Below are 26,745 nucleotides of genomic sequence, written 5' to 3'. Positions count from 1 at the left end.
CTTTCAAGGAACAACCAGTCATTGAATGCTCAAAACGATTACTCTTTGTCTCCAAAAAAATCTGGTCCCAAACTGCCAATTTATTGGTTTCTTAAGTAGGGGCAATCAAAAAGTTATTTTGATTGATTTCACCGTTTCTCTAGCATCTCATCTTTTGCCCTTCACATTTATCTATAGGCTAGACATACATTTAACATATTAAAATTAAGTGAGACTATTGGCTTTGACTGTAGTTTAAAAATATTTTTCAAAACATATTCTCAGATGAAACACAAGCAGATTCGTGTTGTTCAGTGCAAACACATTGTGGTGGGCTTAACTTAAACTCAACGTATATTTCTTATATATAAATTTTTTTCATCTAAAGATTTTGACTTCGGCCTCTTAATAAACAAGTGGCCTTTTGCAAACAACTCCCTAAATGGTAATAAAGCCAATCCTCTTCTTTGCACGACAAATACTTCTTTACCCAGGAATGATGCTGCGCCGAAAATATTGGCTTAGGAATGTGGGCGGGGGTTCTCTGCGGCCACAGAATACAGCAGAAGCAACTGGCCTGTGTTAAGCAGATGGGCTCGGCCTCAAGGACAGGGTGCTGGGCTAAAAAAAAGCTCGCGGCGATCGCCGGTGCCAGGGCTCTCCAGAAACGGAGCCTACCTAACCATTGCCCAGCACACTCGCTCGGCTCCACACGCGAGACCACCCCCTATCCGCACTAAGTCGGCCAACTGCGCTCTGGAGGCGGCGGCAGCCAGCGAGGGAGAAGGGGAACTTGAGAAGGGGAAGGCTGTCCCGGGGACCCGAGGAGAACAGCCCCGCTATCGGGAAACGGGTGAGGCATAAAACACTCCCGGCTTCAGGCCGACGCTTCCTGGCCTCTGGAGGCCCAGTCGGGGCGGCTGGGGCGACGCGGCAGGGGGCTCCGCGCCCAGGCTCCCGCGGAGCTGCCACACGTGGAGGTTCCCACTTTGGGGTCGCGGGCGCAGCAGCACCGGGCGGGATGCTGTCTGCGCTGCCCGCATCCGGCCGCCGCCTGCGAGGAGACGCCTGCCCCGAGCCCCGCGGCCCCGGCCCCCGTCCGCCCTCCCTCCCTGCTCGGTGGCCTCGTACTCACGCTGACTTCATGGCAGTAGGCTCCACGCCGCCCAAACGCGCGCACGGGACGGCGAGCTGGCGAAGACTGCGGGACGTTAGAACCGGCAGGAGGAACGGGGACTCCGCGGCTAAAGCGCGGTGCTCGGCGAAGCCGGCGGCGACGCTAAGAGCCCAGGTGAGCTCCCGCCTGGCGCATTTCAAACGGGCCAATCAGCGCCCGTCCGCAGGGAGCGGCCGGACCTCCGAGGAAGTGACTGCGCTACCGGAAGTGGCGTTTGTCTCCTAGGCGACCGACGCTGAAAGGGCGGCGGAGTTGTGTGTCAGGGCTGGAGGGAGATCTTGAGGTATGGTATTTAAACTCTTCCGCCTTGCGATGAGGATATTCAGGGTTTCTTTTCCTCCATCACAAGAAGTTCAATGGAGGGACCTTTCCAGGGTTGATTCAGAGGTCGGAATGTCGTTCTGGTGAGAAGTGTTGTATTCCTGTGCTGTGCCCTGCTCCGAGTCTCAGGCTCCCTCTGTCTGCCTTCCAAGTCACCACATTATCTTGGCTTCTTTTCTCTCTCTGATTCAACTTTCCTGGGTTTCCCTCCAGCTCTGTCCTATATGTACATTATTTTATCAAATCTTTTTTTTTTTCCTTTTTTATTTTTTGAGATGGAGTTGCCCTGTCGCCCAGGCTGCAGTCTTCAGCTCACCTCAGCAACCTTCGCCTCCCAGGTTCAAGCAATTCTCCTGCCTCAGCCTCCCAAGTAGCTGGGATTACAGGTGCGCACCACCACGCCCAGCTAATTTTTGTATTTTTAGTAGAGATGAGGTTTCACCATATTGGCCAGGGTGGTCTGGAACTCCTGACTTCAGGTGATCCGCCTACCTTGGCCTCCCAAAGTGCTGGGATTACAGGCATGAGCCACCGCGCCCGGCCTATTTTATCAAATCTTGATTGTGTTTGATCCTTGCCTTACGGAGGTGAATAAAATTTGGTCTTTACCCTTGAAGAGTAGGTTCTAAAGGTTGCCCTTTGCCTTAGATGAACTGATTCTATATCACTTCAGTCTTTGACCCTAAGCCGATGACTATCAAATACACATCTACACCTGGGCTCTCATGGAATTCTAGCCCCTTCTCAACTTCCTAAAGGACCACAGCACTGGTAAGGATAGTCACAATTTAATATCCTTGGCCCATATCGTTGGTGCTCAGGAAACAACACCCCAAAGTGTGGCTCTTTGGCACACTGAGTGCTTTGAACTAAAGAAGATTGAAAGTGCCTCAGAGAAGCCTTAAAAGCAAAGTCTCTCTGCTTTCTCCTGCCTTCTTGTCTCCTACTCCTCTGTGTCTCCTAAAGCAAATAATAGAAATCAGAATTTCTGTTCCCCAAGGCGGGTCATGGAAACTAGAACCCCTTTTCACCCAAGCAAGCCAGAAACATTATTCTACCAAAAACCTAGAAATATTAATCTAGCCTTCCCCCACCTTTTTGTGTAAGAGCTGGCCATAAAGAAATTCTTTGATGTACCTTGTCATAAGACCCTCGTTCCAAAAGGGTCTTGCTCTACATTCAGGAAGAAGGAAAGCTACACAGAGCGGCCAAGAAGAATCTGAACAGACAGGACTTGCTGGGTTCCTCCTTCAGACTGTTACCATTAGATCAGACTGTTACCTTTTGTCCAATCACATTTCTACACAGCTGTCCATTCTTCATCTCATGTAAGCATAAAAATGGACAGCTTTCCCTGGGTCTTTGGGTCTTCATTTCTGAAGGCACTTATACCACATGAAGCTGTGATTCAATAAATTAGTTATCCATTTATCTTGTTAACCTATCTTTTGTTATGGTAATGTCAGCTGTGACCGTTAAGATGGGTAAAGAAAAGTATCACACCTTTTCCACCCCTACATTGCACATTAGGATGGTTCCAATGTTTGCTATTACAGATACAGCTATAGTGAATAAACTTGGAAATTTATACAATGCAGGTAAATATGTAGGACACATTTCTAGAAACAGAATTGCTCAAAGTATACACATGTGTAACATTTCACAGATATTGCAAATTGTTCTCCATAAGCTGTCCAAATGTACACTCCCACCAGCCTGTATGAGAGTGCCTATTTCTCCACAATTCTCAAAGTGTTATCAAACTTTTCAGTAGATAATCAATCTATTGATATCTGTTATCAACTGGTGAGAAAAAACATGTAGTTACATTTTTCATTTATTTTCAGATAAATGATGTTGTCTGTTCATATATTTAAGAGCCCTTTTGATTCCTTCTCTGAACTGTGTTCATATTCTTTGCCTCTTTGTTCTATCGGTTGTTAGTTTTTCTTAATGAGTTGTGAAAGTTCTTATATTAAAAAAAAATTGGTCCTCATCCAAAATACAAGTTTAAATATTTTTATTGTTCACATTTAGGTTATTTTTATTTGTATATGTTTTGTGACAGCTTAGAAAAAATTTCAAGTAGACAGATTCATCTGTCTTTTATGGCTTCTGTTTTGTGTCATACTAGAAAAATACATCCATTCAAGTTTTTTATTTTATTCCCCATTTTTTGTTTCCTAGTGCTTTTATCACTTTGCTTCTTATGTGGAAATTTTTGAATCATTAGGACTTTGTTGTCAAGCTAGAGTTTGTTATTTTGTTTGTTTGTTTTGTTTTGTTTTTTGAGATGGAGTCTCTGTCACCCAGCCTGGAGTGCAGTGGCACAATCTCAGCTCCCTGCAACTTCCACCTCTGGGGTTCAAGCGATTCTCCTGCCTCGGCCTCCCGAGTAGCTGGGACTACAGGCGTGTGCCACCATGCCCGGCTAATTTTTTTGTGTTTTTAGTAGAGATGGGGTTTCACCATGCTGGCCAGGCTAGTCTCGAACTCGTGACCTCAAGTGATCCATCTGCCTCGGCCTCCCAAAGAACTAGGATTACAGGCCTGAGCCACCGCGCCTGGCCTAGAGTTTGGAATGTTTATCATTTCGGAATTGGGCTTGGTTGCTGACTACTTATCTCCTAGTTGCTCTTCAGTTTAGCTTCTACCTCAGACTCTCCATTGGACCTTTTGTCACCAAAATTACCACTTCCTCGATGCTAAATCTAATTGACCATTGTCTGTCTTGACTTCTTAACAACACTAAAAAATGTTGCCCATTCCTTTCTTCCCATGCCTTTATTTTTTCTCCTAGCTGTCTAGCCCTTCTTTCTCAGTCTCCTTTGTGAGTTCTTTTTTTCTCCCTTAAATGTTGTGGTTCAGGGTTTAGAGCTGGTCACTAGGTGTACCTTCTCCCTAGGCACTCTCAAGCACTCATATGGCTTCATATACCATTCATGTTTGCTCTTCTGAGGTCCAGAGCCATATATCCAACTGTCTTCTGGATTCTCCACTTTGATATCCCACAAGCATCTCACACCTAACACATTCTAATCTCTTCTCCCAAACTTGCTGCCTCTCAGTGGAGGGCATCTGCCAAGCCAGAGTCTAAGGCACCATTTTTGGCTTTTCTGTCTTCTTCTGTCTCAATATTCAATCACTAAATCTTAACAGTTCTACATACTAAGTAGCCAAACCTCCAAACCGCTCCACTTTTCTCCATCTCCTTGGCCACCATCATCTCTTGTCTAATGAAGACAGCAGTGTCCTAACAGGCCTCTCTGCTGTCACCTTCCAATCCAGTTTCCATTTTGCTCACCTCTAAATCACAGATCTGACTATGTCACACACCTGTATGAAACTCTGCAGTGCTTCCCCATTGTTGGAGACCCACCACAGGGCTCTGAGGCGCTTCCTCTGGGGCTCATCACCCATCACTGCCCCGTCCCCTCCAGTCATGTTGAACTGCAGTGCCCTGAACACGCTGGGCTCACATGCCATTCTCTGTGCTGTCACGCTCTTCTCCCTCCTTTCCTCTGACAATGCCTTGCCTTGCCTTCTCTGTGGATCTGCTAGCTACCCTGCTGTGGATACTGGGCCCCGTGGTACAGCCCTCACGCCCCCAAAACTGCCTTTTCCCACTCACTGCACCTGTTGACTTGTTTCAGCACTCACATTCCAATTGGCAGTCACTGTTCATTCCTGTCTCCTCTACTGGCTTATCCCCACAGCCTCACTAGATGGCATTGTTGCATGCCCAGTGCCTAGCAGCACAGGTGCCCCATACGAGGCTTGAAGGGATGAATGAATCATCCCTTCAAAGAACACTCCAGTTGAGGACCCAGTTACACCGCACCACCTCCAGCTTCTCTTCAGGTCAGTTTCTTCTTCCTCCCTCACTTCTGTATTAAAGCTCTCTGGCTTATTAATTTCCTTAAAAGTACCAAATAATTACATCATTTCTCTATTCAAAAATAGCAAAGGGCTCCCTGTAGCCGTTAAAAGATTTGCATTTTACTGTAGAATTAGAGATCCAGAGCAGGAGTGAGGGTAGGAGGGTGGGGAGTGGAGAACTGAGGGGCTTTTTTCTTTCTAAAGTCAAGTATTTTAGGTATAATTTACATACAGTAAAACGGACCCTTTTTAGTTGAATTGTTCTATGTATTTGACAAATATATAGTGTGCTGTAACCACATCAAATGTATATTTCCATCACAGTGGAAAATTCTCTGTGCTGCCCCTACTCCCAGGCCTTGGCAGCCACTTTTCTGATTTTCTTCCCTATACTTTTGCCTTTTCCAGCATGTCTTTTCTTCCACTCAGCATAATGCTTTGATATTCAACAACATGTTGCATGTACCAGTAATTTGTTCCCTTTTTGTTGCTGAGTCTATTCCACTGTGTGAATGCAGGACAATTTATTCATTCACCAGTTGGACATTTAGATTGTTTCTACTTTCTGGAGATTATGAAACTGGTATAATTATTTGTGTAAAAGTCTTTATGTCGGTGTATTTCTCTTAGGTGGGACTGTGGGTCTTATGGTAAGTTTAACTTTATTAGAAACTATTAAATTGGACCAGGAGAGTCTTATCCAAATCATTGAAGAGAAGCTGACACTACACAAATTTGAAACCATATATTAATCCAAACACCCAGACAAGCAAGTCCAGCTGTGGGAACCGAGTAAACTACCAATGACCAGAAATTGCTGAAGCCCAGTGTGTTTGAGGGGAGGCAGTAAAATGGAGACAGCACTGTGTTGGGATCCTGGACATGCTGCACACACTGTTCCCTCCCAGGGCCTGCTGGTCGCTCAGTGGCCTTGGAAACATTGTCTCAGGTTCCCAGGCCATGAATCTCTCTCACCAGGCCATTTTATAACATGGATGATTAGATGTTAATGTTTACATACACAAAACACAAATTAATAAAATCAACGTGTGTGTGTGTGTGTGTGTGTGTGTGTGTGTGTGTGTGTGTTGGGGGGTTGGGGGACTGTAAAATTTACAGAAAAAGAAACAAATGACTTGAACTATATTTCAAATAAATAACATACACAGAAAGGGGGAAAAACCCCAGATAACTGTGACTATTTAGAATCAAGCTTGCCCTCAGGCTCAAGACAAAAAAAAAAAACACTTGAAACGTGTTGAATTCTAATTAGTAGGCACTGACATTAGTTGATAATTCTGAAACAACATTCTGTACATTCTAGGGTTGAGCAAATAAAATGTATTATGGGCTGGGCGAGGTGGCTCATGCCTGTAATCCCAGCTACTCAGGAGGCTGAGGCAGAAGAATTGCTTGAACACGGGAGGCAGAGGTTGCAGTGAGCCAACGTTGTGCCACAGCTCTCCAGCCCGGGCAACAGAGTGAGACTTCGTCTCAAAAAAAAAAAAAAAAAAAATTAAAAATAATAAAATAAACCGTATTGTGGCTAACGGGAGTCAGCTTTCTCACTGTTGGAAAAGGAGGGGAAGGAGAAAAGGTGAAAAGTAGAAAACTACCTGGGAATTCTTTGCACTATTTTGCAACATTTTTCTAAGTCTGAAATTGTGTTTAAAAATGGTTGGACTATATCAGTGCCTCTAAACTCCCTTATATTAAAAATTACCTACAGTTTTAGCTAAAAATGTGAAACTACAGGATCCCCTCCCCCACTGTGGGTAGTCTGTGTCAGTACGTTTGGGCCTGAGAATCTGCATTATACATCATCAGACAAATTTTAAAAGGGCTGAATTAAATGATCTTTGAGGGCCTTTCCTTCTGTGTTCTGGAGGAGGCAAAAAAGTTCAGCCTGTTTCAGAAATCTGTTGCTTAGCATTAAGAGAATGAGTGTGGCAACTGTCTGAAGTTCATTTCTTACGAGTTGACACATTCCATACAAGTACCAAGAGACATAGGAAAGCCCTACAGGCAATTTCTCAAGGGAAAAAAATCAGGCAAATCTCAGAATTCTTCAAAAGTCAAGTCATCCAGGTATCTTCTGGAGTTAACATCCTTCCAGTAGAACAAGTACCTGCCAGCCTTGGGACCCCTCTACTTAGCTCAACCTGCAGTGCCTTCCCCCGACAAGCTGACAAGACTGGCTCCTTTATGCCCATCAAGTCTTCTTCAAATGTCAGCTTATCAGAGTGACCATCAATTCACATGCCCTACTAGACTTAGTTTCTTTACAACACTTATTATCTGGATTCATCTATACATCTTGTCTGCCTGCCCAACCAGAACACTAGCCTCTTTGGGGAGGGACATTATAGGATTTTTTCATTTGTGTATCCCCAGTTCCTAGGACAGTGGCCATTCTATACATCCTTAGCACTAACTATTCATTGAATGATTTACTGATGTACATGTGTACAGGGATCTGTTTCTCATGGTGAATGAACACGCAGTGTGGTAGATAAAACATAACCAAATTAAGTGGCAAACAGGATGACTTTATGATAATAAATAAATTCTGTTTATTTTTTTCTCTCACATAGTTCAAGAAAACCAGACATTAGTGTAAGTTGGTGAACATCTGAGTTTGAAAACAGGTCTTTGCCTTAATGGATTGTTGACTAGAAAATCAGAGGCTGACATTCAAATAATATGTTTTGAAGTGTTGTACAACACTTCCAGAAAGACTTCAGCAGACCAAATATTTAAACCGCTTTGTACTCAGAAAGCCTCTAAATTTCCCACAACATCCTACCAACAATTACAAATTCTTTTTTTTTTTTTTTTTTAGGCAGGGTCTCACCCTGTTGCCCAGTCTGGAGTGCAATGGTGCAATCATAGCTCACTGCAGCCTCCAACTCCTGGGTTCAGGCAGTCCTCCCACATCACCCTCCACAGTAGCTAGGACCACAGGTATGCACCACCACAGCCAGCTAGTTTTAAAATTTTTTAATAGAGACAGTGTCTAGCTCTATTGTCCAGGCTGGTCCCAAACCCCTAGGCTCTAGCAGTCCTCCGACTTCAGCCTCCCAAAGTGCTGGGATTACAGGCATGAGCCGCTGCATCCAGCTACAGATTAATTCATTCATTCGTTCTTTCTTTATTTTAAGACTAGTCAAGTGCAGTAGTGAGAAGAGGGGAAGAGTATAACAAGGAGCTTGATCTATAACTGACTGTGAACAATCAGTTGAGCTAACTCACTACCTTCAGACCAGCCAAAAATTCATTTCTTTAGAAAAAAGATGAGAATTATTTTCTAAAAACCAAGCAATGGAACCCCTTCAATGGGTAAAGGGAGGTAAAGTTAACTGAATGGCCTTATTCATACACATTCAAGTTTTATCACAGTTGTAAGGTCTGGTAAATTTTAGAGTAGCGCTTCTTAAGGGGAGCGAGGAGAGGTACATTCCATTAGGAATGTGCCACCCTCCCCACCATAGCCTTTTTTGAGACAATGCCATGGTGAGCAATTGTTACCAATGGGAATGTGTCACATCTCTTAAGTGTAGTGAGACACTTTTTAAAAATTGAGACCCGTTCCAGTGAGGTCTTTAGCTGACCCCCTGCCAACCTTTTAGACTTTCTGAAATGGCTTGGATGAAATTATACTCACATTAGACATCTAATGCCTATTACTTAATAATAATTAATATATTTGAACCCTTTCTCATTTTGCAGTGGAAACTTTCAAATCAGTGTGCCTATTACTTAATAATAATTAATATATTTGAACCCTTTCTCATTTTGCAGTGGAAACTTTCAAATCAGTGTGCTGCAAACTGTTGTAAAATTCTGATTTATAACACTGTCCCCAAAAGTATATAATGGGACTAAAGTTTACCAAACTTATTATAAATGTTATGAAACATTGGATGTTATTTTGTTGATTTAACATTTCATTTTCATCATTAATCATGTGAAAAAGCAACATAAGCAAAGATTAAATAATCTAAAAATCCTTCAAATTGATCACTCGTTACTTCATTTCTTACTGAGCTAAACATTATTTTGTTATCTATAAAGTAGAGAATTTAAAACACTGTATGTATTTGGCATTACTAGAAAGGGGTATTTAAACTTTGTACCTATTTTTGCCATAAAATTTAAGTTACAGTAAGATGAAATGGAAGCTCATGGCCCTGTTGATGTGGAATTCCACTAATAATGTCAGATTGTTGCCAAAAAAACAAATTTTCTCATGCAGCTTGCAATTAATGTACCAAAAATTTACCAGCCCATACAATGTTATCATCTGCCTTCCCCAGATAATAATCTAATTATTATTAGATTATTATCAGATAATAAACAGATAATAAAACTAATGAAATCATATTTCTTGACCACTCTCATCCAATATAAATTGTTACTTGTCCTTAGAGGATTAGACAGTGAGCTATTTACAAGGCCATTCAAATGTCTGGGCTAGTTAATGGTAGAGGCAGTAGTCTAAGATATGGGGTATTCCTGAGTCAGCAAAAAGGATCTTGCATTGTGAGGAAGGCCCCTTAAGTAATTACCAAGTGCAGATCAGGGTTTGATGGGCCTCTGTCAAAAGTTGTTTTGCATCTGCATTTCTGTGTTCCCTGAAAACACCATGAAATACTGAACTTTAATCAGTAATACAACAAATGAGAAAACGCTCAGTGTTTTAGAACTATTCAGAGCAGAAAACTCTGGAACATAAAATGGGGGGTACGCCTTAGTTGGTGAGTTGCTAAAACTTGAGATCAGGCAAAGCGAAGCTGATAGGTCCAATGCCTTCTGGAATGTGTAACACCAGCAGTTCTTCAAGTTTGGCCTCTGGCCCTCCTGTATTAGAACCATCTGGGAGACTTGCTCCAGTGCAGATCTCCTCTACAAGACCTACATTTAACCTAGTGAAGCAGAACCCCCTGGTTTTCCCCAGGAGTCTGCATTTGTCACAAGCTTACTAGATGTTTCTGATTCACAGTAAAGCTTGAGAACATTATATGTGACCACCCCACTGGCAAGGTCATTAACATCTTATGCATATGGATACCAAATTTTGCAATATATTTGAAATCCTGAAGCAATATCAAATGTATGACATCCCCAAATATAGCAATTTCCATTGGTTTAAAAGGTGGCAGATGAACACAACCAATTGGGATTAACTCAGCCAATTCTTATAGTTTAACACATTTTACCTGCACCGAATAACACTTTGCAGATCAAACTGGCAACCAGAAAACAGCATAACAGAACACACGACACCCTGCTGTGGATTTTTAAGAAAAAACCTGACAAATTCCAAATCCATAATGACATTGAGAACTTGCACTTTGAAGGCAGAATGGACTTGTGGGAAGAGAGGACTCCCCTTCTGTTCTCCCTTCACTAGGAGGAGAAGGGAAGAAGGTCTCTCCCCAAACAGCTCTCTTCATTCTGGAATGTTTTCCCAGTCCCCAAGGCGCTCAGTGACCAACTTCCTTTCTCAGGTCCTCCAGTGACTGACCTGGCTCATTCTCCTGAAGTAGTCGACAGGCCACTACGAGAGCTCTTGAGAGAAGCTTTGTGACATGAAATTCATCAAATGAAGCAAGATTCATTTTTAAAGAATATTACAAAGCTCCAGGGTAATATGCTTTATCCAATTGTTTAAATAGAATTAAAAGCTCCATTTTAAGTAAATTTAAAATTAATGAAATATCAATGGTTTGCCTTAACAAGGACTTGCTTGAACCATGTTCTCCTTTTAAAATCACACACACAGAACCAGTGTACAGTTGGAGAAATTTCCCCAGCTGAATACCTTTTTGACATGAATTCATTCAAAAGACACCAACCATTATAATATTTTAGGCCATGATAAGCTGTAACCGCCTCCGGCTTGTGGTGGTTAGGGTGTTGCAGCTTTATGTTGACATTTGGCATGAAAAGCTTATGGTCTGAGTCATGTTTCTTTTTTGTGTAATTCTGGCTTGGGAATCCGATACAGAGCAGCTGAGAAATAAATTATGTTGCTGAGGCTGAAGATGATGCACAGAAGTATGGCTCCGGCTATGTGAGAGAAAGAGAAGGGCTTGGAGGTGGCTAGGAGCCATTCCTTCCTCAGAGTCTTGTCCAGAAGTATGGCCTCCATCTGCATATGCGTGGCCAGGATCACACACACATGAAACAGCTGGTGACTGTGACCTATGGCAAACACAAAAGGCCGTCAAGATCAGCAATGAAAAGGAGTGAGTACTGATACATGCTATGGCATATATGCTAAAAATGATGCTAAGTGAAAGAAAGCAGACAGGAGACCACATATTATATGAAATCTTCAGAATATGCAAATCCATAAAGACAGAAAGTAGATTAGTGGCTGCCTCAAGCGGGGTGAGAATAGGGATTAACAATGCATGGGTCTGATGGAGGGGATGAAAATGTTCTAAAACTGATGTATGGTGAATTTACTGAAAATATCATTAAACTGTATACTTGACATTGGGGAATTATTGAATGTGTGATATACACCTTAATAAATTTATTTTTAAGAAACAATATGGGAAACATAAAAGGCCCATCAGAGAAAACCAAATCCAAATTCTTTTTTAAAACAACTATCCACCGGTCTCACTTTTCAGATGAAAAAATTAGGCACCAAAGGTCATCTCTGGCGAGCCAGCACTGATCAGCTCAGAGTTTCATTCAATGCTGAGGGAGAAGCTGGCTGAATTTTCTGTTGGCCACTAACCAAGTGGACCTCTCCCTACTGCCAGTCACAGATATGACCAGGATTCTTCCTCGCCAATGCCATGCTGGACCCAGCTTACACGGTGCTCATCACAGAGCCTGGGAGCACAGTAGAGGGTAGTGGGAGTGACAGGGACAGGGACATGCTGGGTGGTTGGTGGTTGGCGAGGAAACAAGTCCAATGCCTAGGGTCAGGGGCAGCTTTGGGGGACAACACTCAGACCCCAGGAGTAAGGAGGAGATCACATGTGTCATGGGCTGACTGATGTCCCTGAAAAATACATGTGCTGAAGTCTTAACCCCCAGAATGAGACCGTATTTGCAGATAGGATCTTTAGAGAAATAATAGGTAAAAATGAAGTCTCTATGATGGGCCTAATCCACTGTGACTGGTGTCCTTATAAGAAAAGGAGGTTAGGCCAGGCGCGGTGGCTCATGTCTGTAATCCCAGCACTCTGGGAGGCTGAGGTGGGCAGATGACGAGGTCAGGAGATCAAGACCATTCTGGCTAACATAATGAAACCCCATCTCTACTAAAAATACAAAAATTAGCCAGGCGTGGTGGCGGGCACCTGTAATCCCAGCTACTCAGGAGGCTGAGGCAGGAGAATGGCGTGAACCCAGGAGGCAGAGCTTGCAGGGAGCTGAGATTGCGCCACTGCACTCTAGCCTGGGTGACAGACAGAGACTTCTGTCTGAAAAAAAAAAAAAAAAAGGCGGTTAGGACACAGACATGCATGTATACAGAGAAAAAGATCATGTAAAGACAGATGGAAAGAACGGCCATCAAGCCAAAGAGGAGGCCTCTGGAGAAACCAACTCTGCCAACACTTTGATCTCAGATTTCCAGCCTCCGGAATTGTGAGAAAATAAATTTCAGTCGTTTAGGCCACAACAGTCTGTGATACTTTGTTATGGCAGCCCTAGCAAACTAATGCAACATAAAAGTTAAATAAGGATTCTCTTTTGGTTTATAAAAAATAAAATAAAAAGGCTGGGCATGGTGGCTCACACCTGTAATCCCAGAACTTTGGGAGGCCAAGGCAGGAGGATTGCTTGAACCCAGGAATTTTGAGACCAGCCTGGGCAACACAGTGAGATCCTATCTCTAGAAAAATTGAAAATTTAGTGTTGCACCCTCAGGACCTATCTCAGAAGAAATACTCAATAAATGTGTCCTAGGACTTGACCCAGCCTGGCCACCTCTACTATTGAGCAGGAGCAGAGTTAGGAATAAGAATGTAGAAGGGTTGAGGATTCTCAAGGGGATGTCTGACAAGTTTCCTACAGCAGGGAGCTGTGAGGCCCCCAGTATCTGTCTCCAGGAAGAAGGTGTGCCTGGAGCTGCCATGCCTGCCTTACTCAAGCTATACTAATGGGCGGTGTGTGATTTCCAAATGTGTATGTGATGCAGCAAAGTGGTTTCATCTCCAGCAGAGAGCTGTGCTTTCAGGACAGGGCAAAGCAGAGTGGTAACTAGCCACCTTCTCCAGCTGACGCTCAAACCTGTCTCCACTGGGGCGTGAGATAAAAGACAGAAAAAGCCATCAGCATTGGATGTATCTGAAATGTGGCTGCAGCAGGAAGAGTGATTTCAACAATCCTGCCTAACAGGAATAGGGAGGAGCTTCCTGTGGGCCAAACCATGCCAGGCCAGCACTTCCAGGAAACTTGGGGCTCATGGCCAGAGAGGGATTCCCACCTCCAGCAGACTCTGTTAGTTAAGGACTGAGAATGTCCCAAATCTTGTTAATGATCTGTCATGAACTATTGTCTAGGAAATGTCCCCCAGAGGGGTGTTTTTCAGCTCTGTACCCCTAGGCCCAAGAAGATGGGACAGAGTTGAATGAATAAAATGTCATTAAGAAACCTGAGTGGTAGCAAAAGAAGGCCCAGGGCTATTTTTCCTGCAACCCCAAAACTTGCTACACAGCCACCTCTACTTCATCAAGGGGGGGCTGGGGAGGTGGACATGGCAGTCAGGATGCTGGTGACTCTGATTCCCTGGCCTCTCCTTTTCCTCCTTTTTGGAAATCTGTTCTCTAAGCATTTTGCTAGTTACAACCCCTTCTGACACAACGAAAGAGGAAAAAGAGATAAAACTTTAATCAGATCAAACAAACTGCATCTGGCCACATCTCTTAGTGGAAGGAGATGGAAAATCAGGAACAAAATGGGCTTGGAGAGAAGCAAGGTCCCCACCCTGGTGGGGACAATGACGGGTCCTTTGATTCCCATGTACTCATCTAAGGAACTCTCACCCCAAAGTCTTGTCATCCTCACCAGAAGTGATGCAAGGATGCCTCCTCCTAACCAGTCCCAGAGCCAGAGCAGAGGAGGCACATTCTGCAGGGCCCCGCCCCTCCTTCCCTAGACAGAGCGGGGAAAGAACTCTGCCAGCAGGTGGAAACACCCGTGACTGACACCTTCTCTCCACCACATCATCTGGAACTTCAGTGAGCTCGGGTTCATCTGGAGGATGACTCGGCCTCTGTGTGAGTATTGGGTTTCACTCCTGGAGTTTCTGGTTCAGGAGGTCGGTGGTGGGGCCTGAGAATCTGCATGTTCTCAGATGATGCTGATGCTGCTGGCTGACGACCACCCCTTGAGAAACCACTGTTCTACCATGAACTCCTGGCCCCCTCCTGCCCACCATGCTCAAGACAAAGAAAGATGCTTTCCCCTTTTCCCTTTTCTGCACAGCCGCCTGTTGTCTGGTACCCTCAGAGCCATCTTCATCCTGTCTTTCCTCTTCCTGTCCTCGGCTGCCCCCAATGTACTTTCTTTTCTTCAGATAGGCTCTCTCTCGCCCAGGCTAGAGTGCAGTGCACCATCATGGCTCACTGCAGCCGCAACCTTCCAGGCTCAAGCCAACGCCTCCTGAGTAGCTGGGACCACAGGCGCACACCACCACACCCGGCTAATTTTTGTGTGTTTTGTAGAAACAGGGCTTCACTGTGTCACTCAGGATTGTCCTGAGCACAGGCTCAAGTAATCTGCCCACCTTGGCCTCCCAAAGTGCTGGGATTACATGCATGAGCCACCACACCCAGCCCCAATGTTCATTTAATAATGGGATCCATGTTCTGGATGACAATAGGACACACTGGTTCTATACCCCATCAGAATGCTTTAGGCTCCTGGGCCCACTTGCCCTTCATCCTGCCCATACTACCTAACAGTGCACCTGCTGCGGACATCCTGGCCTCTGGCAACTTGCAGTGGTACTCACCTTGGCCTCTCTCCCTGCCCCTCGCAGCTCCATGCGCTAGAGTCCGGGACAGGACCCTGCCCAGCCAGGTAGGCAATGAGCAGAGCAGCAGGGCTGTTGCCCACTCACCGATGTAGTCAAAGCGTCCTGGGGCTAGGCGCTCCGGCAGGTGTGCAGAGTACAAGAAAGAGGCCAGGAGGGTCATGATCATGTGCTTCTGGTGGTAGGAGGTGGCTTCATTTTGTGCACTCTCCCCAGGGAACAGGAATAGCTGCAGGTGTTTAAAGAAACATCAGGTCTTGAGAGGATAGGCCTGAGGAAGGCCCTCTTCCTTCTCAGCACCTGCAGCTGGGACTTTGGGGGCTCTGACACCCACACATGTCAGCACACACACACAAACTCCAGAGGCCGAGGCCCTCACCTCCTCAGGTCTGTGGCCTGGGAGAGGAAACTCAGGCACCATGTGAGCAGAACTCCTATCCTGAGTGTGGTCGATTGAGACTCGAGACTATTGTATTTCAATCCCCTAAATGCTCATGAGAGTCTTTTGGGTTATTTACTTACTGAAGCGGGGAGAAAAAGGAAAGGAGGAAGGAATGGGAAAGGAAAAGAAAGACAAAAATCCTATTAGATAATTGGTACTCTTTCTGGGGGTAAAATGTAAGTACAATTGACTCAACATACAGGCTAGGGGCACTGACCCCCTGCAGTCAAAAGTCCATGTACAACTTTGACCCCCCAAAATTTAATTACTAATAGCCTCCTGTTGACTGGAAACCTCACCTGTAACAAACTGCCAAATTAACACATATTTTGTATATGTATTATATACTGTATTCTTACAATAAAGTAAGCTAGAGAAAAGCAAGTGTTATTGAGAATCCTGAGGAGGAGGAAGAAGAAAAGGGGTTGGTCTTGCTGTCTCCAGAGTGGCGGAGGTGGAAGAAAACCCATGTATAAGTTCAAACCCGTGTTTGAGGGTCAATTGTATAGTGGATTCACGCTGGAACTCACTTTTTATCAGCACATCCATTGAACTGGTGCTCCTAATTAAGGCTTTAAGGCCTAGAAATCCCTGGAACACCTTCTGAGTCATCCAAAAGTATCAATCGTGGCGACTATACTGTTTCAGAGCTAAGTGTAGTTTTTGTATTATTATAAACAGTCATAGCAGCCACCACTTACCGAGGGCAGCAAACCAGGCCTCTTATATGCATCATTTCACCTGAGCCACAATTATCATAAGGCAGACTCCATTTTCCCCATTTTGCAGATGAGGAGAGTGGGCCAGAGAGTGACTTGCATATCACTTAGTGAGAAGTGAAGTCAGGATCTGAATCCAGGCAGGCTGATTCCAACATCAACATCGGCACTTAGAACTGGACCTCCCCTTCCCTCTGCCCTCCTCTGACTCAGCCACATGCCAGAAGCACACGACGCTTGTCACAACAGAGGACTCGCACTGCCTGATTTGGAGGCACATGGGACAGAATTGCTCTATCTGCTCTTGGTTTCCCGTGTGTGGTCTGTGCCCTCGAGGAAAGAGTGAGGGGAATGGAATGCAGCCCCATCTTTGGCGCTCCTCCAGACCCACAGAGGCAGAGCACAGAGAACGTGCACAGTGCCCCAGCTGCTGGGTGGAGCTCAGCCCCTCCCCTTGTCCTTCAGCCCTGCCATCTGGGCTTTATTCTTCAAGCCCACAGGACACCGCCTCTGGGAGGAAACTTCACTCACCGGGTACTGGATAGGCACTGCAGAGCCTATCAGATCCATTGTTTTGATTAATCCTCATTACCCCCTACAAAGGAGGGCTGGTACCCTCATGTACACATGAGGAAACTAATCTGAGGCTCAGAGAGTTGTGTGCCCTGCCTGAGGTCACACAGCCAGTGAGCAATGGGACCAGAATTTCAACTCAAGCCCATATGGTTTGAAAGTGCATGGACTTTCCCCTTCTTGGCCTACTTGCTGTCCCTACTATACCCTCTTCCTTTATGCTCTCCATCTCGTTCCCATCGCTCCTTTAAGACCCTCGTTCATGCCTTTTCCTTCAATATTAACAGTATACTGCTTGATGATGGAACAATGCATTCCCGAACTCTTGCTAACAGTCAGCACTTTACATGTTCTCTGTGTAATCCTCCCCACAGCCCATGAGGTGTTATCAAGCCCAGCTTACAGATGAGGGACATTGAGGCATAGAGAACTGGCCCAGGGACTGACAGCAAGTATTGGAGACCTGCCCGCAGAGCTCGCTCTCCTGCTCACTCCACTCAGCCCCAGGCTGCCTGCTCTGCCTGGCTCTATGACATTCCTGAGCCCCCAGTCATATTGCCAGGCAGGGCCTCTGTGCTTAGGCCATCTCCTAACCACGCCTCAAGTGCCACCAAGGCAGCACCTGGGTGCAGGGGAAAGAAAGGTAGATAAGACTGTTACTGTGTCTATGTAGAAAAAGGAAGACATAAGGAATTCCATTTTGATCTGTACTAAGAAAAATTTTTCTTATTTCTTTTCTCAGTCTCTCGTCCCACCTGACGAGAAATACCCACAGCGGTGGAGGGGCTGGCCCCCTTCACCTAGGTCTCGACTCCTGTTTTGTTCTACAGTTCCCATTGCAGTGCTGTGACCCCCAGAAGCTCAGGAAAACCACTGACTTCCTGGTGTTACCAACAGGCAGAGAGGAGATGCAGCCAGTCCTTACCCTGTAGAAGATGGGGAGGGAGTCCCACGTGTACGGATAAGCAAAGGCGAGCACACGAATCACCTTACAGAGTCTGGGCTTCTGGATTTCAAGAAACCTAAATGAGGGAAGGAAAGTGGGGAGGAAATGGAATGAAAAGAGTCTCAGTAAATTGCACGTGCACGTGCATGCACACCGAGGGCCTGGTCATCAACAGACGACAAGCATTTTTGTACAAGCTCCTGTGGCCAGCAGCTTCTCCACCAGCCTCATCCATTCCTCCCACCCCAATGGAAGTGACAAAACTTCAGATGCAGAAAGATCTCCGGAGACACCATCTCCAGACCTTGGGAAGCAGTGGTGCCCAGACTAAGCCAGAAAGGAGGCGCTGGGCAGAAACCCTTTGAGGGCCAAGTTACGTAACTGCCAAAGAGCCTTTTAAAACTGTAGTTGCTACAGGGACAGGGAATGAGTAGGGAGCATCAGGGGATCCACTGCCACAGACTCTTGAGGGGCACACTCTGCAAAAGCTGAGATGCACCTATCTAGTTGGAGCCCAAGTATTATCACGCAGGAGGCCTGGGTTGAAGTAGGCGTTTGATCCTTGGAGAGCTTTCTGGAATATTTATACCACAAACAGGGATACTTGCCTTGGGAAAACTAAATAAACATGAAGTCTCCTTCTCTCCTTCGTTGCCACCCTCACCCAACCTCCAATCCAAGACAGCTGACAGCAACATTAAAACAAGTGATGTTGACTGTTGAGAGGCAGGTCCCCCCAGACAGAACATGACAGGGCCTCAGCTGACTTGGGCCCAGCCTGGGGCAGCAGCTCAGGGTATGGGGAACTGGGCTGCACAGAGGGCAGGCTGCACACTGGGAGGACATGGGGATGGGCAAGGAGGATCTCTGCACAAAACCACAGCCCTGAACTGAGGCCTGGGTAAGGAAGTACTCATGGGCCCTGGCTGGGCCACCAAGGCCAGGTAGTAGGGACAGACAGGTACAGTCCCCGTATCAATGCTGAGGTGTACTGTGGAGGGCTGTGTCCTCCCTCAGGGCCCACAGGGCTGCAGGGTAAGGAACCCAGCACAGGGGATGCAGAGCCACACGCTGAGGCTCTTGGGATGGCTGTTCTCATGCAGTCTGTAAAGGCAATGCATGCATTTGGGCCCTTTCAGCCTTTGCTGACAGTTCTGCCCCTCATCACACTGGAGCGATGGGGTCTGGGTCCTGCTGTGGCTCCCACTCTGCTCCCAAGAACCTCGGGACCAGTCCACAAGCCTGTTCTTTCTCCTTCAAATGCCATCTGCTGTTTCCTCTGAACCCAGACGCATTTCCCGTGGCCAGGCTGTTCACATCTCGTATGAGCCGGTAAAGCTACCTGACCATAAACCTGGCTGCTGCCTGTATCCCTCAGCATGGAGTATGCAGGGACTTCCACATCGGGCAGTTAGGGAACCCTCCTCAGGCAGGCGCCAGGTCTGGTCAGGCCTGGATCCCGGGGACCCAGCACAGAATCAGGTCTGAGGATGTGGACATTGTCCAGGCTAGTGTGCTCCACTCAGTCCTCAGGGCATCCGAGCACAAACGGCCCACCAGAGATTCCCGTTTCAGGGGAAAGGGACACCACTGTGTGCCCCAAGAAGCCCCACAGCCTCCCAAGACAAACTCCAACTTCACTCCAACCCACTTTCGTGTTTCTTCTTTGCTGACCCTGCCTGTAAGTCATACATGGCACATGGCACGTACCAGGTGAGAAGCTCAATGAGAAGGGACTAGGATGCATCGTCCCACCAAAAAAGATCCAAACTCTAGGAGAGGTGAGGCAGCAGCACTGTGATTTCATGTGGAGAGCTTGATCGGGACACACTGGGTTCAAATCCTGACTCTGCCCTTCACAACCACGTGACCTCGGCAGGTCACTAACCTTTGTGTACTTCCTGATCCTCACGGGTGACACAGGGACAATGACTGTGCCTCGTCACAGCCTTGTTGTATGGATCCGATGAAACGATGCTCGTGAGGTGTTTAGAACTGTGCATGGTACAGTCACACAGACTAAATAGCAGCTTTTAAAAAACATGCATCATGGAGCTCCCTTCTCTACCCCGCCCCACCTTGTATCTATGTTGGTCCAGAAAATAGGAACAGGAGGGAGAAACAGGTTCTGGGCGATTTGCCTGAAGTCAGATGAGTCAATAAGAAGCAGGGCTAGGATATAAACCCTGGGCTTTCTGGTTCCCAAGTGTCACCCCTCTGCCCCAGGCAGTAGGCTGGGTAGCTTCAGACTCCGCCCAGCCTTCACCCTTCCCTGCCCGCTCTGCCCCTGGAGCAGAGGGCACACGCTCCTGCCATCCCGAGAGCCAGGTACCTGCCTCACCGGCCTTCCTAGTCCTCCAGCAGACCCTGCCCGGCCGCGGCAGGCCGCCCCCTCCTGCCCTGTGCCCTGCCACCGCCTGCCGTCTCTGGATTGAGAGGCTCGCTCTTAAAGGGCCCCTGTGGCCACTTACACTCGAAGAAATCTGGCTCTGGCTGGCGAAGGCCATCCCCCAAAGCATGGATTTTCTGTGACTTGAGACAACATTTCGCTCGGCCTGACAAAGTGTTTCCCCAGGGGCAAACGGACCAGCCTCTCCAGCTGCAAAGCCGAGTCTAGAGGGAAAAGAGGAGAAAAAGCAGAATAGAAGAGAGACGGCAACAGAGAGAAAAAGGCAGAAGGGCCGGTAGCTTGGGAGAAGGGCCGCCCGCTACCAAGTTGCAGTTCCGCATCACGCCACGCGATGTCGCCACAGCCAGAGCAGAGCCACAGCCACAGCATCCTCAGAGGCGCCCCACGTGCGGCCCCACAGCCCAGCCTGCTCGGGCTTGGTAGGGCAGTCCCGCAGCAGAGGGCTAAGGGGCTGCTATGCAGGAAGTCAGGTCTCTGCTCAGAAAGACGTTGGCAAGACACTCTGAGTTGCGGGAGAAGCCTTCGTTAAGAGAAGGTCGATTCAACACAGTCTGTTCTAAACCCTGACTACACAGCTGGAAGGATTGGCAACTGGAATTCCGGAACTAGGGCTTGAAACTAGCTGGCCTTTGGAAAAATCATTCTATTGCAGAGGTGCACGCACGAGTGCACGTGTGTGTGTACATGGGGGCGGTGTTTATGGTTGTTTTATTGCATAGGAGTTGTCTTATTTTGGAGAACTGCAGGAATGTGGACATTTCCCCACGCCCGTACCTGGCCAAGCCTCTGTCTGAGAACCATGTCTGCTGAGCCTTCCACCTCCTGCGCTGACCTCAAACCCCTTCCAGGTCAGCTCCACCCCTCTGAGCTGCCTCAGCAACTGCCAAGCTGTCCTTACAGCAGAGCTCATGAGTGAAAATTAATCTCTCGCCCTCACAGCTCTGACCAGCGGGTTTTTCACTCAGCTCTTTGAAAAAAAAAAAAAAAAAAAGCAATCAATGGTTGGACGCATTGGATGGAGATGGACAATGATTTGTGACATACAGCACTCTCTGTGTAACTGACATTTCTGAAGAGAGTGGCAGCCTTTTCCTGTGCAGACATGAGCAGGCCAGGGCCTCGGCCACCCCCACCTTGCTCCAAGAACCATGAAGAAGGCATGCATTCTCTCATTTCCCCTCTCAAATGCTACAGAATGAGAAGGCAGTTTTCTGGAACATATTCATTTGAACCGAAGTCCATGATAGTAAGAACCAAAAACCACTCAGGGTACGACAAAGCTATGTTGAGATTAGCCTTAATGGTCTGCCTTATAATGGAACGAATGCCATTTCAATCCTGATTTTCAGGCAAGCATCAGATAACTATCAAGCTAATACTGAGGTTCCTGGTCTCCCCCTGTGCCCCTGGGAGGGGAAGGTGGTTCTCTCCTGCTCTGCCCAACTACAGCTGGATGGAGCAGGAGGGAGAGGCAGGGGTGGAGCCTGGGGGAGGAAGACAGCTGGGAAAGGAAGCTTGGAGAAGACACTAAGGCATTGGCATTGCAGGATGCCCAAACCAGAGAGGACCCAGAGGATGTTGTCTCAGATGCCCTCACTGAAGATGCAGACCCTGAGGCCCAGAGGGGACAGGGGGACAGTGACTGCCCTGAGGCCACACAGCAAGTCTGGGGGAGCAGGGTTGAAATTTAGGCCTCCAGATGCCCACACCCTCCTCTCTACCCACTTCTTCTCCTGGAGTTACTCAGGGCCAGCATCACTTCTGCACAAGTCAGCTTTCTCACTCTCCAGACACCAAAGGCAGAGACAGGGAGTGAACAGAGTGGAGGACAGCTTGTAAGAGCAGCAAAACCACAGACAGGGGAACGTGGAGCGAGGACGAGGTACAAAGGGCACTGGAAGGGCCACAGCTGGAATGCCCACTCTACCTTTGGGTGCAAGAGTGTAGCATGTGCCCCCTTCCTCCTTTTTGCTTCCAACATAGCCCCCCACCTCCCTCTCCCCTCAGCTCCCACTTCTGTGGTTGTTAACCTGCCTGGAAACCCCTCAGGGCACAGAAGCTGAGTGCATAGGATTTTTTTTCCCCTAGGAGACTCTCATCCTTCATGAGCAAAGGACCAGTCCTCATAGGACCCACAAGCCCCCAGCCCACCATCCAAGTCCCTCTGCAGCTGCTCTCCTCTATCCACTCTTGCAGACTCTGGCAGCTCTGATGCACCTTGCTGCTTCCCGACCCTGGCCCACCCTCTCTGTAGTCTTCATCCTTATTCTGGCTGGTTGCTCTGTCCTCCTCTTCAGCTAAAGTGTTCGATCTCCTTCAATATCCAGTCCTAATGCCACTTCTCAGAACCCTGTCTATCTCAGCAGGTGTCATTCTGCCTTATCACTATTTGTTTACACTCCCTTCCACTACACTGTAAAGGAAATGATGGCCTCACGGGCCTCTAGGGGCATCTGCAGTCTGTCTCTCCTACAGCACTGGGTGCTCTCTGAAGGTAAGGGCATCCTTCTGGCACCCCCAGCTCCTAACGTGGTACCTGGAGTATGGCAGGTATTTAAGGAATGTTGGATGGGTGGGTGGGCGTGTAGATGGGTGGATGGATGGAATAGCCACAGATGTACTCCATAAATAAATAATCCATTTCATTGGCGAAGGGAGAAGCCCCCAAACTCAGGCACTCAGGAGATGTCTGGCAAAGCTGCCCTGTCAGATAAGTTCCTCCAAAGACACCAGGCGTGCCACATCCAAAAGACCCCATCTGTTATATCTGAACCATCCGGGAAGACTCCTGGCTAGAAGAAAGCAATCTAGGCTGAGCAGGGTGGCTCACACCTGTAATCCCAGCACTTTGGGAGGCCCAGGAGAGTGCATCACCTGAGGTCAGGAGCTCGAGACCAGCCTGGCCAGCATGGCGAAACCCTGTCTCTACTTCAAAACAAAACAAAACAAAAATTAAAACCAGCAAGTGTTCTAAGAATCTGAATTATGAGCTCCTGGGGAAACCATCTTGGATCATCCATTCTGGAGACAATTTCTTTTTTTTTCTTTGCTCCATTGCCCGGGCTGGAGTGCAGTGGCATGATCTCAGCTCACTGCAACTTCTGCCTCCTGGGTTCAAGTGATTCTCCCGCCTCAGCCTCTTGAGTAGCTGGAATTACAGGCGCCTGCCACCACACCCAGCTAACCTTTGTATTTTTAGTAGAGACAGGTTTTCACCATGTTGGCCAGACTGATCTTGAAACCTGACTTCAGGTGATCCACCCACCTGGGGCTCCCAAAATGCTGGGATTACAGGTGTGAGCCACTATGCCCAGCCTCACTCTGGAGACTTTCTTCCACACTCACGAAGTCTTCTCTTCCTCATTCGCCCCCTCAACCTATGGTGCTCTCCCCGTCTAATCCTAAATTTCAAACATCAGAGCCACACAGGCCTAGGAGAGCCAACCAGACAGGAGTAGTGACTGGTCCAAGGACCAGGTCCAAGAGTGTCCAGGTTCCTGGACCATGGCCGGTCCACAAGTCTATGCACCCAGGCCTCCGGGGCTTGCTTCATCTCTGCTGGACTTGTTTCTGCAGCGTTATTACTTTTCTATGTGTGCTACGCCTCCCTTCATCCATGGCAGGGACTCCTAGAAAGAGACTTTCACTCCCATGGAAGGCAGCTCCATATTTCCAACCCGCCTCAGCACAGGCGAATGGAAAGCGAGTTGGAACAGGTATTCCCGATGCTGTTTCAGAATCTATCCTTCCATTTAAAAATAAAAAACAAAAACAAAAAAAACTGGTTTGTCCTGTTTGTGAAACTTGCCTGCTCTCCCTTGTGAAACTTGCCGGCCCCACACATCCCAAGGGTCACCCAAAGGAAGTTGGAGACAAAATCATTCTGGAGAAGTTACCAGATGGGGCATATTTCACCTCCCTGTTTTTTCCTGGGGAGAGGGGGGCGAGTGGAGGCCAGGAGATTCCACTGGCTCGCTGGAGTTGCCGTTGCGGAGGACAAAGAACTCAGATGTACCTGCCAGTCTACCTTTCCTGACCAGCACCAAAGGCCTCCAGCCCAAAAGTACTGGCCTTGGCACTATTCAGCCAGGGCTGTCACCCCAACACAACCATTTGGGAGATTCCCTGAGTATTTTAGGGAAAAGGAACTTCCGGGCAGTTCTCTTCTACAAAGAGCTGAATAAACAGGTGTAGTTATCCCCATAACAATATAACAACATTCTTTACACTCACACCCCAGTGAGTTTTCTTGAAAGAAAGAAAGAAAAAAAAAAAAAAAAAAAAAACCAGTGGGAATTAGAGCCAGTGAGTTGGGCCTGACTCACAGTGATGAGGGATGCATAGGGCGTTTGAATAACACCATCATCCATCATATATGCCCCGAGGCAGGCACACCCAGTCACCATTAGTGACCGCACATTTATGGGGCACCTCCTCTGTGCCAGGCTTGTGCTAAGTGTCCTGGGTACATTACCTGTAATTCTTCCATTTGCCTTAGGGGTATTTGTAACAGCCTCATTTTATAGATGAGCAAACTGAAGTTTGAGGTGGATAAGCGACTTGTCCAGCAATTGAAACAGCTGCATCATTTGTAAAGCCTGGTACCAAATCAAAGAGCAGAGACCTCCTTGTTCAAAAATTATTACAAATTATTAAGAATGCAGCAGACGATCCCAGGAAGGCGAGGCTGCAGTGAGCTGAGATACCACCACTGCATTCCAGCCTGGGCCACAGAGAGAGAGCCTGTCTCAAAAAAAAAAAAAAAACAGGTCAGGCATGGTGGCTCACACCTGTAATCCCAACACTTTGGAGGGCCAAGGTGGGTGGATCACCTGAGGTCAGGAGTTTCAGACCAGCCTGACCAACATGGGGAAACCCTATCTCTACTAAAAATACAAAAATTAGCTGGATGTGGTGGCGGGTGCCTGTAATCCCAGCTACATGGCAGGCTGAGGCAGGAGAATCACTTGAACTCAAGAGGCGGAGGTTGCAGCAGGCCGAGATTGTGTCATCGCATTTCAGCCTGGGTGACAGAGTAAGACTCTGTCTCAAAAAAAAAAAAAAAAAAAAAAAAAAGCAGCAGAGTATTAGCAGCAAGTATGAGGCTCTCTGAGCATGGAGGCCTGGATCTTGCATGCCCAGGAAGCTGGTTTTGCCAGCAATAGGAAGTCCACCTGGAACAGAGTCTTAGGTTCCCAAGCACCTTTTCCACTGAGCCCACCTCTTCCCCAGCTCCCTCAAAGAGTGCAGGGAGCTGCACGCAAGACCCTCCCTCCCCTCCCATCTGAGGTCAGAGCGACCCAGTACCTGGAGTAGCAGGAGAGGCCTGTGCTGAGGACTGCGTTCAGTACGGCCATGGCCACGTAGTAGTCGTGGAAGGTGGTGCACACCAGCGTGTCTGGGAATGTGTATGCAGAATAGGCAATGGCTGAGCCTGGGGAAGAAACACCAGCCTTGGGAGAGGAGCCAGGCCTTGGCACCATGTAGGCCCCTTGCAAAGACCGTCCCCAGCATCTGACTTGGCCCTCATCATTCCCACAGTCCTGGCTCTGTGCCCTTGCTGGGGCCGTTCCCCCTTCCAGGATGTCCTCCTCTCTCTTCTCTGCCCACCCAAATCCCATCCTGAGAGTTTACTGTGAGCCTAGCTTTGCTTCAAGGGCTTTACATATATGACATCACATAACACTTCAACCATCCTCCTTCATAACTCTGTACTTATCCCTATTGCACAGATGGGAAGCAGAGGGACAGAGAGGTTTAATCACTCGCCCAGGGTCCTGCAGCTAGGGAGTTAGCAAAGATGGGCTTCAAACCCAGGCAGGTTAGTGACAGTCCCCACTTTTAGCCACACGCTGTGGTCCACGATGACAGACCCAGTGAGCCGAGCTCCACTCAGAGTGTGCACATCTCACTTGCCCAGGGACATGGGTGCTCCTGGTAGAAAGATCAGTGTTGGAGGGAGGGCCCTTGCTGAGACGAGGATGTCATATCAGCAGCTGGGGGACAGGCCAGGTGAGGCTGGGTGTTGCATTGTGTTTTAGGTTTTGGAGTTTGTGAGAGAAGGGTTGCTTAAGGACCTTCTAGAGACCTGTTTGCTGAAGCATTTATTTGCAAAAGCAGGGGAGATCACTGTCCTTTTCAAAGGGGCCAGGTGTGCTTCAGCTGGGGAGACCAGCCTGGACCTGCACCCTCACCTCCTGAGGTCTCCCCCAAGGGAGGCAGCCCAGGGCCTGATGGCCATGCCTAGGACACCTGTCATTCCAAAGACATCAGGAACCGTGGAGTCCTAGCTC

The 26,745-nt window shown here is 47.4% G+C and overlaps 2 protein-coding genes and 1 long non-coding RNA gene across 9 annotated transcripts in view; 1 reads left to right on the top strand and 2 right to left on the bottom strand.

The window, feature by feature from the left end:
* The window catches only part of KIF23 (kinesin family member 23), a 35,127-nt gene extending 33,782 nt beyond the window's left edge, over window positions 1-1,345 (bottom strand). For both annotated transcript variants that reach the window (XM_023220722.3, XM_023220723.1), the window contains exon 1: window positions 1,115-1,345. In XM_023220722.3, the coding sequence (XP_023076490.1) occupies window positions 1,115-1,125 (11 nt within the window). In that variant the 5' untranslated portion in view covers window positions 1,126-1,345. The remainder of the gene's footprint in view (window positions 1-1,114) is intronic.
* Window positions 550-18,679, top strand: LOC111548328. Of its 2 annotated transcripts, none has more exons than XR_002733372.1 (2): window positions 550-1,439; window positions 17,839-18,679. It is a non-coding gene; the product is annotated as an uncharacterized LOC111548328 (long non-coding RNA). The 2 variants fall into 2 exon arrangements; XR_002733371.1 differs by lacking the exon at window positions 17,839-18,679 and adding an exon at window positions 10,867-11,860.
* Window positions 11,006-26,745, bottom strand: part of PAQR5 (progestin and adipoQ receptor family member 5) — a 101,395-nt gene continuing 85,655 nt past the window's right edge. For 3 of the 5 annotated variants that reach the window (XM_023220724.1, XM_023220728.1, XM_023220727.1), the window contains 4 exons: window positions 25,760-25,886; window positions 18,022-18,118; window positions 15,450-15,591; window positions 11,027-11,563 (listed from right to left, as the gene is read on the bottom strand). In XM_023220724.1, coding sequence (XP_023076492.1) covers window positions 11,322-11,563; window positions 15,450-15,591; window positions 18,022-18,118; window positions 25,760-25,886 — 608 coding nt within the window. In that variant the 3' untranslated portion in view covers window positions 11,027-11,321. Of the gene's footprint in view, window positions 11,564-15,449; window positions 15,592-18,021; window positions 18,119-25,759; window positions 25,887-26,745 lie in introns of all 5 variants that reach the window. The other 2 variants (XM_023220725.1, XM_023220726.1) reach the window with 2 other exon arrangements.

This window comes from Piliocolobus tephrosceles, chromosome 6, assembly GCF_002776525.5.
Source record: "Piliocolobus tephrosceles isolate RC106 chromosome 6, ASM277652v3, whole genome shotgun sequence".
Lineage (NCBI taxonomy): Eukaryota > Metazoa > Chordata > Mammalia > Primates > Cercopithecidae > Piliocolobus > Piliocolobus tephrosceles.
The sequence above is the reverse complement of the archived record's forward strand: the minus strand, read 5'-3'. Positions and strand labels throughout refer to the sequence as shown.